Genomic DNA, 12,700 nt, shown 5'->3' with positions numbered 1-12,700 from the left:
ATTGACATTTGTAAAACTGTCAGTTCAGAGCAAGATTTTATTTTATATTTAGGGGCATGAGATTTTTTTAAAAAATGGTTAACATTTTAAAACTTAATTGTTTTAACTCCAGAGTTGACAAAATCTGCGATGTATACAGATGCCATTTGCTAATAATAGTGAGCTACTGTAAAAATCTGAATTTTTCTTTTTTCTGTATTTTAATTATACCCTGTGTTTAACACAACTTCAGCCATCTTCTCAGAAAAATTATCATATTGAATTAGAGAATTAGTTTATAAAGTCTGTGTAATTTTCTTGGAAATAACTTTAAATATGAAAAAGCATTAAATTGCATTTATATAGTACTTTGTGATACAGCATTTCCACATATGTCACTCATTTACTACCCGAAGTCATCTTCTGAGATAGGCCAAGGTTACCAGGTTTACAGATACAAAACTAAAATCAAAGAGAGTAGTCATCTTTCCCAGGGTCCTGTGATGATCAAATATCAGGCTAAAACCACTTCTTCAGGCTTGTGGTGCAAACCATATTCCACCATACCATAGTATCTCCTTGCAGAGAGAGTAATATATCAGTTAGCTTTTGTTCTTTAACAAATGGCTCCAGAATTTGTAGTTTAAAGAAACTTCATTTAGTGATGATGTTGTGGACCAGTACTCTGGACCAGTTTCAGCTGGGCTTATGCATGCATCTTCAGTCAACTTGTCCTCAGTAGGCAGCTGTGCTCCTGGGTGCTAGCTTTCAGCTAAGATGATGGGGTGGCTGTGTCATGTGTTTTTTTAGGCTTCTGCTTTCATCATATTTGATACTCTTGATCAATCACAAAATACCTGGATAAACAGCAGCATGAACAAACTAGGGTCTTCACTGTACATGATCATCACAATCTAAACACTGAAAATGGCACTTATTTCATTATCTCTTCCTTTTCTAGTTGGCATGACTTCTTTAAGATCTCTCTTATCTTAAAACAATCATTAACTATATGTTCTAAGGCAGTGTAGGAAATGTGATAAACTGCAAGAAGTCCAAAAAAAAATTACACATAATATGAGTCAATCTAATTCTGTTTTCTGAGCACCTTGTAGGTGCCAACAGTAGGAAAATTCCACCTCACAGCCACCAAGTAAATCATATAATTTCCCCTCTTCAGATGATAAAGCTAAATGAAATCTAGTAACTTGCTCAAGTTCATGGCTAGGAACTAGGGAATGTGCATGCCTCTAAGCCTACGGTGAACACTGATGCACTCTTCAATGGACGAAACAGCAGCAGTCTGTTGAGGGATTCCATTATCTTGGTTGACATTCCAAAGTTAGTTGAAAGAGGACGTTGGACAGTCAGGATAATGGGTAGAACTCTCAGTATTCTTTCCTAATGATGGAGGTTGTGTGTACTATCACTATTTGGTTAATATGTCTCATGAAGAGTTTCTGCTATAGAATTCTAAATATAAATCACAACCACCATTTAGTAATTTTTTTAAAAAGAAAACCATCAAATACTTAGAATAGTTTCAGTTTATAGAGATCTGGGATAACTAATATATGCCTACATTGTTGGTTTGGAATGGAGGCATGGGTTCTTTAAAAGTGAAATGTAGATGGTCCCAGTTTCCTTATAAAACATGGGTGTCAGGGGTGAAGTGGGAGACAGTGAAAGAGACAGTTGAGGAGACTGTGTGACATGGAAGGGGAAATAATGGAAGGATATGATAGTGATGGAATTGAATGAAATTAAATACTATATAAATTTGTGAGAGTCCTTGTCACCTAAAAAAAATCTAGAATCCTTGGGTCCTCTTTCCACATTCCACACAGGTAAAAGGGATTCTAGAAGTTTGGATAAGGACAAATGCTAGACATTTTATGGTTTATATTTGTATTCTGTGAATGTGTTGAGGATTTATTTCTTAATTTCTTTTCTCATCCTATTTTAACCCATGAATATATCTCAACCTATGGAAAAGTGTAGTCAGGACCAAGGACAGATCCGAAGCTGATCTGGCCATCCTTGGGTTTTCTCCCACCTGCAGCTTCTTTCTCCGGATGCCCTACTGGGATACTGAAGGCCTAGCCTTTTCATTATCTAAGTTTTGTTGTTTTTGTTTTTTGTACTGGGAATTGAACCCAGGGATGCTTAACCAGAGCCACACGCCCAGCCCTTTTTTATGGTTTTTGGTGGGTTTTGTTTGTTTGTTTGTTTGTTTGTTTGTTTTTTAAGAGACAGGGTCTCACTAAGTTGCTGAGACTTGCTTTGAACTCAGGATCCTCCTGCCTCAGCCTCCCAAGCCCCTGGGATTACAGGCATGTGCCACTACACTTGGCTCATTATCACAGTTTTTCTGTAGGGAAGAAGTTTAGCACAATGGGTCCCTAGGAAGAGGCCTCGGTGTAAAGAGAATGAGTAAAAAAGTTGCTTTATTTCTCTGAGGGCACTTTTTATCAGAGGACTCTCACCAGCTAATAAGAACAATATAGTGAAGGATTTCTTTTTCTTAGTGATTCTTAACAATATGACTCCTGAGATGATGTTTTTCCTGCTTTTGAACACCCAGTGTTTCATAGCACATACATGGTAAGTATTCAATGAATATATTTTAACCTTTTGTAAACTTCAATTGGGTGTTGAAAAAGAAAAATAAATAAATGCTTATGTATTTAGAATCTATTCAAAGATTTCTTGGGGTTTTAAAAGATAAAGATGTTTCAAGAATAGGAGTTCCTTTCTCAATTACTCAAATAATAGATTCTTAAAGAACACATACTAGGAAAGGAGACTGTTTTTCCACTGCCAGGATCCCTAAACCTAATGTAATTTCTTCCTTTGTTTCTCTTTTCTGTGTCTTTCCCTAACCCATGTTCTGGTGCCCATGTCTACAGGATGCATATACACTACAGGTATTCATGAGAAGTTTCATGTCAGTTCTGAGTATTCCATTTTAAGAAAGCTATTGATATATTGATTTGTATCTGATAAAAGGTAGAAGTCTAAAATAGGGAAGTTCCCAGAAATCATACTTTGTTACTGTGCTTGAAGCAATCGGTGATATCAAACCTAGAGAAGAAAAAAGCATGGAAGATGTTTTGATTACTTGCAGAATTATTATCTAGAAAGTTTTTTTTCTATGTAAAAAGGCCTATAACTAACACCAATACATAGACATTACAAAAAGTTTATTCTGGAATACACTAGGAGTAGACATTACAAGGGAGAATATATATGCTCAACAGGTTAAAAATGATTACAGTTTGTCATATTTAGTAGTAGAATAACCTTAAGACCTGCCATGAGGTTAGAACATACTGAGTAGAGGGAGTACTCTCAAAAAAGGCAAACATAAGAAGGGCCTAGAGGAAAGACTGTGCTCAGACCATAACATGCAAAACAGTTCATGCCTGCATAGCCAGGATGTAAAGAGAATATTGTCCAGAAATACTAAGGTAGACTTATTTATTGGGGAGAGAAATTTGCTAGTTGTATCCAAGGTTGTAGTTATGAATGCATTTTTCTGAAGTCCATTGGTTTTATGTAGTGGCTCTATAGTAATTTTACTAATAGTTAAATATATTTCTGTTGAGTAATTTAGGAATCCAGTGTCCAATTCCTCATTAATTGAATAAAAATTTACTTACTGAGTATTTAAGTAGTATTCTAAGCTCTGGATATAAAACAGTGAACAAAAAAGAAGTCTCTAACCTTAAGGATTTTACATTCTCATGGGTGTCTAAACGTTAAACAAAATGTGTAAAGAATTAATATGGATTCTAGTAAAAAATAATTCTCCCCTTTACATATATTGATGTCTATTAAATCTATCTTAGTTCATTTCCTGAATTATTTTTATAAACATGAATTTTAATAATCATGTCTATAAATCATAATTTTTATCATCTTTGTATATATTTTACAAATTTCAAAAATTAAATGCAAATATTTTATCTTTATAGAAATCTTTCTGCTTTTATGATGAAAGAAAAGATATGGGTCATGTTTCATGTTTTGCAATATTTGGAAATTTTCTTATTGAGGAATTTAAATCTATAGTTACCATGTAATTCTGTTCAAGATTTATTTCTTGGGTTACTAAATCATTAATTATGCTTTTTGGTGTTCATCTGGGTTATAAATATGAAAAAATTGAATACAATGTACTATTTTCAACATTTAGTGTTAAAAAATGAGATGGTACAGTCATGTCATAAAGTCATTTCAAATATTGAAGTATTGAGGTGATCAGGTTTATAGACCTCTGTCTAGGCGTGAAAACACAGAGACAACGTGACTTTCTAAGGTCTAGAGCCTGGGTCTTGCAGCTATCAGGATGGGATCTCTATCACTCCACACAGTTTACTTCTCTCTGCCATTTGGACAGGCTGTAGACTAGACTGAGAGGTATTATGAGGCTGCAGGTAGCCCATGCTGCTGTGCCTGGCATGAGTCTCCTTACGCCCTCCATGTCCTGACCTATCAAATACAAGGTGCTTGTCATCCCAACCAGCTGAAATTCCTAGTAAAGCTACCATTCAGCTAAATTTTAGTAGGCAGATGACTTTCCAGCTTTCACTATTAGAATTTGAGGACCTTAGTGAATAATTAAATTTCCTGAATATCAATAATATTTACACAATAATGGTTTTGCCCACGTATTGGGTACCAAGCAGTATATTGAATCCTTAGGCATTTTATTGATTTAATTCTCCTACCTGTGAAGTGACACTTCTATTGCCCCCATTTTAGAGAAAGAAATTAAAGAGAGAATATATAGGTTGCTGAAAGGTTGTACAGCTAGTTAGCATTAGAGTCAGCTCTTAAATCCCACCTAACTTAACATAACCTTAGTTTGACAGCAGGAGCCACAGACCCAGTGAATTTAGATGATCTGTCCAGGAGTTTGGTGGGGGTGTGGTGTGAGTCACACGTCACATCCAAAGTTGTGCTGTTTTCCAGTGTAAATGCTCTTAGAATGGCTCCATCTGCTACCCTGGGTTCTTAGTTTAACATTTATCTTACAACAAAAAATGGTTTATATATTTAGAGAAATAGATGGCTTTTAAAAATAATATAAATAGGCATTTTAGAATTTCCTTTGGCAAAATAACTTGATAGAATTACTCTTTTTTTTTCAATAGATGTTTGATTTCTATACTGAATATTAAGCCAACCTTTTTTCACACTTGTTGGTAGCAGTGCTTTTTCATAATGTGACATCTTTGGGGCTCTCAGGTGTAGACTTGGTATTTTCATCTGCCTATTATTCTGGTTGCATTGTGTTATCCAAGTGAGATTTTTTAAAAAGTTCCTAATGTTAAATAGTGATTCATTCTTTGTCATTAAGGCAGATAGAACAGGCTATTCTAACAATGCAGCAAAGCTCATTTTGCTGTCTTTTTAAATTTTTTTTTTTTTTGTCAAACCTAACGATAATTTCACTGGAGGAGAAAAATTAAAATTGCCTCTTTGACAATGTAATGATATCAGTTTTTCCTTCACAGAAATTAAACAATGTGAAAAAAAATCTTAACAGTGGCCTTCAAGGGGTCAGTTATGCTTTTAGAAAAATGCCTAACAAGTTCTTAGGGCTTTTGTTTTCAAGATAAATCTTCCTGTTCTGAAGCACTTAGTTTTTGTGGTTTTTGAAGTAAAGAATGAATAAGAAAGTCCATCTAATGAAATTCAGAGTTGACTCATCTCTTTTTCTCTCTTCTCTCTCCTCCAGCTCTTTCTCTTTGTTGTCTGGAACTTTGAGCTCTACATGATACCACTGGTTTTGTTGTTACTATTGACATGGAACTACTTCTTGATAATATCAGGGAAAGATAACAGGCAACGTGATACAGTAAGTCTCTACTTTCCTACTTGTGTGTGTGTTTGTTCTTACTCCTAGTTTCTCTGACAAGATCAACATTGAATTTGGTTTTACAAACTAGAAATTTGTCTATAAATACTCAAGTTTGGAGGAAAGTTTTATCAGATCAAAACTAATAACTCTTTGGTCCTAACACAATAGAAAGTATTTACCTATTTCTAACATTACACTTACCATGGTAAAAACTAAAGTAGGAAGTACACCAAAGAATGAACTGTGATTTTCTTTAATCATAAATGGCTATTCCTCAAAATGATTGTTTCTTTTGGTCTCTTTATTTGTTTTATGTCTTAATGATTCCTAAACTAAGACATTTCACAAAATTATTAATGATCCAACCAAATGACAGTTCTCTCTCTATAGTCATTGGAAGGAAGGAAGGACTGATGGCTGTTGACCTGCAAAAGTGTATTAAAGTACCTTAATTTGGGCTGGAGCTGTGGCTCAGTGGCAGAGTGCTTCCCTAGCATGTCCAGGGCACTGGGTGCGATCCTCAGCACCACATAAAAATAAACAAATAAAATAAAGGCATTTTGTCCATCTACAACTACAAAGAAAAAAAAGTTAAAAAAAATAAGTACCTTAATTCAATGAACATTTGCTGAACAACAACTTCTCTTTGTTGGGATTGTATTGAGATATTAGCTCAAGGATGAAGAACTTCCCTTTAATCTAGGGAAAGTTAAATTAAATCCACCTCCCCTCTTTGGCATTTTTGAAAGTTTTCAGAATGTGTGAGACAAAGTTTCTCTCTGTCCCCCACCCCTTAGACTAAGAAGTTGAAGCTAGTCACACTAGAATCACTTTTGTTGTTCTCCTGCCCAGCTTTGTTCCCCTTAGATTATTCCAGTCTCTATATCCCTAGAATATTTGCTTCCAAAAACTTCCCAACGTATAAATAATGAGGAAGGGGGTGTCTTCTCCAAACACTACATTTGTAATTGAATATCTAGATAGATAGCTGCTGAGAAGAATTTTAAGGATTACCAGACGTGAGAATCTACTTGGTAACTATATGTTCTTTCCCGTCAGATTACATAAATGTTTTAAATGCACCATTAGGCGTCTCCATTTGATGTGTAATCAGAACTGTTTATCAACTATTGTATGCATAATGATGCAGTTATTTGATCACCATTTTAAATTATTATGTAATAAAATTCTTATAATATTAAGCACCATGTTTGCACAGATGTACCTGTGAAATAAAAGAACTCCCCTTTGAAGTAAAGTGCACTTCAAGTGGTAACATAAGCAAAATATACTTCTTCAAAATTATTTTCTTTATCATCAAAATTAAAGAAAAATCCTGATTCACAAACACTTAAGTGCATGGCAAAGTTCCCAAAAACATACCATATTTACTTTCCTATTTTATTTCTGTCTCCCTCACTAGATTGTAAGTTTGAAAGAAGAGACTGTGTTCATCTTTGTATTTCCCTCTGTCGTTAGCATGTGATTTGCAAGTTAGAGGTGCTCAAAATATTTTTTTGTAAACTATAGCAAATCAAAGATGAGATTGTTAATAGAGATTTTAATGGTTAGGTGGCATCAATAGACAAGAAGTTATTATTATTGGCAAGGATTTTATGGATACATATTTAAATTGCACACTAAGAGACAAGCCCCAAATGCTATAAGCACTAGTGTCATGGGGACTAATAGGTACTTTTGTCAATTAATCCACAATATTTTCTTTAGGAAAATAGGACTCTGTCAGACAATTGCTTTTTTGTCCCATTTATTTCGGGGAGATTGTCAAGAGAGAAGAATATCTACTTTTCATTCAGTTGCCTTGAGACAAATTTGCAAATAAGATTATTTGCAAATAGGAAAAAGTGGTAATTTAGTTTTAGCTTCATAATCCTATGAGGAGACTTATCTTCAACATTTCGTCATTAGTTTGAGAATTCTTAGTGAAAAATTCTGAAGCTGTGGACTTTGCTTATTATCTTTTCCAGAATATACATGCCTCAGATGGAAAAGTCCACTTTTAGAGGAGAAATAATAATATATAATGTGTCCTTGGTACTTAAAATTCTCTCAGACTTTTTATAAGCCTGTAGAAAATTACATAATATGTAATTAAAATTATATAACATGTAACGTTTCAACAATCATTTCTTTTTTTTTAAATAAAATACAACTCCAAAATAGAATTTACCAAATCTTCCTTTTATGCATATATCTTCTAGCAGATTCTTCCTTTTAGCCCTGGACAACATTTTATCCCCCAGTACAGCCCACTGTGGAACATTCTATAGTCTAAATCTCATGGAATGCCAACCACACTCCATAACTCCCAGTAATTGCCTTTTATTTGCCCAAAACACACATATCCACATATTCTGTTCTTTCCAGGCACCAGAGCAGCAATCACAACGTTTCATTCAGCTTCTTATTCACTGGCTCAGTTGAGACCTTACGTAACTCTTAAATCCAATTTGTCTAATTATGTGTTTTCTGGCATACCCAGCTGTGCATTTGAACTGGTTGCTCCTTTTGAATAGAAACCTGGATTATACTTTGCTGGGTACAGATTATGTGTGTGTGTGTGTGTGCATACACACACATATGCACATGCATGCACAAATTAAGGAAAAGTGTTTGTAGGGGTTGCTATGCTGTGACTTAATGACTTCTGCATTGTGCATAGCCCTAGAAGAATGGTATTTCTAAACTAAGCTCTTATTGGTGGCCCAGAATTTTGCAGAATCTCTCAGCATATGTAAAAACTTTACAAGATCTCTGAGAAGCATTAATCACATTGTTAGCTAACCCCCAAACAGGAAACTTGCTATATTGTGAGGATGGGGATTCTGTCATGAAAAATATACATATCTGTAAATTCAGCTGAGTAAATTTAATTAGGATGAAAACTATAAAAGAAAAACAAATCAAAATGACCTTCAGATCTGTATTTAAAAAAGGAAATAATATTTCCGTGACCTAAGAAGTTGAAAAAGAAAAGAAAATGAACACGTGTGAAAGATGAAAAGTACATAAATGGATGAAAATTCTGTCTTCAACATATTGATTGATAGTTGAGATTATAACCACAATAGGAGAAGGTTTTCTTGTGTGTTTATTGTTTATTAGGAAAGCCTTTCCTCTCTTGGATATCCTTAAGATCACAGGAGCTGAAACTGTCACCTTTCCCCCACCCCATGGTGCCTGTTCAAGTTTAATGAGAAAACATAAAAGATAGGATCCTTACTGAAGAAGTTTTGCTGCATTTAACAAACTGAACCTGTTAAAGACAAGATAAGTGGCCAGCCATTGCTGAGGCTAAAGCTGTTGACTCAGGGTGCTCATGAGAAGGTTGTGTGTTTAAAATGATATTTCACTTCCACTGTTTCCCAGTTGGACTTGTTAAAAATAAGCAGTCCTAGGTCTGAATCTACCTAGGCTGGGACCATGACATTAAAATTTCTAGCATGAGAATTGTTAGGCTTTTCCTGGGAAAACTGTTTAATACATGCTTCACTCAGAAATGTCCCTGGCATGAAAGGGATATAAAGTTAGAAATGTCATCCTTCTCTTGGTTTGAGCTGTCACTCCAAAACCTGGAGAAAAAGTCTCCCCTGTACTGCCTATTAGGCTTATGCCAACCGGCCAAATTATAGGTACTGTAGACAAAAAAGTTTAGATAGAACAGATGCCAGGAAATGGTCTTTGGATTTAAAAATTACTAAGCCCTCATTACACCCTGGGTGCCATGTGAAGCACTTTATGTTCATCATGTCATTTAGTCTTCTTTTAGGAGGAGTTCTCTTTTAGGCTGAATGTGCCAGCCCAGTCAATGGTTTAAGTCCTCCTAAGTCAGGTGAACCCCTTTGTCCTTTTATTTGTGGCAATTAAGGGAACCTGCTCATGAGAAATAAGCATGGCTATAAGAGCCCTTCCTTTAGAAAATGGACTTGAGTCTCAGAGATTGAAGGAAATAGGCTGGTCAAGCAAACCAGGGGCCTATTACACACTCTGTAGGTATCATTATTTCTGTTTTATATACACAGAAACAGGGCCAATTCATCTGTCTAAAGCTTATGCTCTTAATCACAAGTCGATTACATTTTCTCTTCTGACTACATTTTGGTACACCCCACTTCTCCCTGGGCAAGTTTCTCCCATAACTTACAGAAAAAAACAGCAGCACTATCTCTATCTTCAAGCAGTCATATTGATGACAAACATTACCCGCCTTAACTTAGTTACTATTCATTCAGGAAACTGAGCTGATATTTATTAAGCAATTTCTATGTATAAAATATCCTGCTAAGAAACATAATCTCTTTTTATTCTGTACAACAATAATATGAAGTAAATAATTCTAAGTAGTTTTCTCCCCACTTTAAAAATGCAGAAATTTAAAATGAAAAAGGGTAAATAAGGACCACCACAGAATAGAGAAATGTTAACCCAGTTCTTCCCTTTACTGAAGCCCCAGGCTATTTTTTTTTGTGGTGCATACTTGGGCATGTCTTTCCCAAGGGACACTTTCTAAGTGTCCAGAGCTTTAAACAGAACCTCAAGTGTCCCAAGACTCCTTCCTATGAGGAACCCCATGAATTCTCATGAAAGAATGCTGGACATCTGTTCTAGCTCAGATGACCCCCCCCATTAATTTCATAAGCACTTGTGGCCTGGAGAATGACCTTCCATCTACCCGGGTGAGCACAGGGAAGTAAATCAAAGCTGAAAATCTTTCACATTAGGAAAGAAAGTCTTTGAATTTCTTTGACATACAGAAATTCTTCAAGCAGTGTTTTTAAATTATACTTTAAAAGAACATTCATTCATACTGTCATGATATTCCTCCTACACAACAGTCTCAGTTGCCTAATCAATGGCAGCATTAAAAGACAGAAGAGTGGGGCAGATCAATGAAATCATTCTGACTCATGATATGACTGTGACACAAATTGAGACAAAGTCTGCCTTGCTAAAACATTTTGGTAAATCCGAAATGTTTAGCTAGCTCACCCTAATGACAAAGCATTTGATTCCTCATTTCCTCTTTAGAATAGTACTTAATATTGTTTCTTGTTGGGTTGGGTCCATTTAGTCTCAGAGCAATTATCTCTACAAATGAAGCTGATAAGGAAAAAATAATGATTTTTCCACCATAAATGCTGTTGTTGGGAAATTTAGGAAATTCTGCCAAAGAAACATCTGGTGTTTGACCTGAATCCCTGTCAATCAAACACATTTATTTATTTATTTTTTTCAAGCCAGGGCTTTTGGTTCCAAAGAAGTCCACAGTATATTTTGAATATATGGACATTGAAAAAGTGAACTATTCCTAAAAGGATCAAAAGAGATTGACCAAAGCCAAGCTGAGAGAGAAGAGGACTTCTATAAAGAAGCACTCTGAATGTTACAGTTAGACCCTTGCTACTTCAATAAGTCTTTTATCATTCACTGAAAGTAGCATAGATCATGAGTCTCCTATGTTTGCATCTCAGTACCAAAAAAGACCACATACTCAGTGATCTTAACAGAAGCAGCACTGAGTCATACAGCCTGTAAACACATCTAAAAATGGGTGATTACTCTTTTCTTCTTCGTGCTTATTTCAACAGCAATTTTCTCAATTTTTTCAAAAGGTCACCAGCTTGTAAAAATCTGAGGAGGACCATGAAAAGAACCAGACCTTTAGTTTTCCAAACACAATCACTAGCATAAAGAAGTCATAAGCAACAGCTAGTTAGATGTCAGTTGAAAGGTTTATCCCCCATGGCCCCTCTCAAGGATTTTCACCAGTTGCTTAGCCTTACTACCTAGTCACTCACTGTAGAGAATGGTGTCCTAACAAATTGATGACCATCACCTCATCGGGATCTGTACACAGACCAATAGGATTTGCCCATTTTCTATGCTCATCCAGAGGCCCAACCTCATTTCCATGCTACCTACCATCCCTTCCTTCTCATAAAATGACCAGGCCTTCTACTTTTCAGAGTTCCCCAAATTCCTGCCTTGAAGCTCAATAAATTCATCCCAAGTTTGGGTTTTTAGCACAAAAACAAAACAAAAAAAGCCAAAGATATTAAATTGAAATTTCAGGTAGTAATATGAAATACTTACATTAAATAATATTGATTACATGCTTGAAATTTCATTTTAATCGGATTCCTAGATTATCTGGCAACTTTATCCCAATGCACCTTGGATTCTACCTGCATTCTTACCTACAGATCTGAAATAAAACTCTCATTGCATCATTGTGCTATTTTGGTGGTCCCCCAACATCTTCAAGCAAGACATACCCCTTGTGAGAAAACCATATCAAAACCAGAGCTTCAGTTTACTTCCCTTTTATTCCATCACAATTATTTTCGTGTGCATTTGTTTTGGAGTGCGCAATGTTTATTGAACAAACAGCGGGAGCATCAGCCAAACGGGGGAAAAACACAAGTGAGTCAGAATATGCTCTCGTTCTTTCGTCACCTCAGTTAACTAGTGATTGTTCACAACTAGAGAAAGCAAGAATCCAAGGCACAGAGAGGTGATGCCACTTGCAGCAGAGTTGGACCAGACTGCAGTACTGACTGGCATCCAGACATGTGATCTCTTCCTCTCCTATTGACCCATCCCACAGGCCCAAGGAAGGCAACCACTTGGTCTTCAAGACACAGATGGAAAGGGAGGGAGAAAGGAATGATGATTCTCTCTTTGGATGGATGGGGAAACTGAGGCGATGGTAAAGTCATCATATCTGCAGGGCCAATGAGATTGGACGGGAATGTTCTATGTGGAACAGAAGTTAGTAGCCCAGCAGGGCAGGACACAAGTGAACTTGATGGAGGTACCTGTGCACTACCC

The 12,700-nt window shown here is 35.8% G+C and overlaps 1 protein-coding gene across 1 annotated transcript in view; it reads left to right on the top strand.

The window, feature by feature from the left end:
• Mctp1 (multiple C2 and transmembrane domain containing 1) overlaps nt 1-12,700 on the top strand; it is a 526,481-nt gene that overhangs the window by 428,127 nt on the left and 85,654 nt on the right. The window contains exon 18 of the mRNA XM_058573996.1: nt 5,726-5,845. Within this exon, the coding sequence (XP_058429979.1) occupies nt 5,726-5,845 (120 nt within the window). The remainder of the gene's footprint in view (nt 1-5,725; nt 5,846-12,700) is intronic.

This window comes from Marmota monax, unplaced genomic scaffold (genome assembly GCF_021218885.2).
Source record: "Marmota monax isolate L192 unplaced genomic scaffold, Marmota_monax_Labrador192_F-V1.1 WCK01_AAM20220418_F8-fsc00018, whole genome shotgun sequence".
In the NCBI taxonomy this organism is placed as follows: Eukaryota; Metazoa; Chordata; class Mammalia; order Rodentia; family Sciuridae; genus Marmota; species Marmota monax.
The sequence above is the reverse complement of the archived record's forward strand: the minus strand, read 5'-3'. Positions and strand labels throughout refer to the sequence as shown.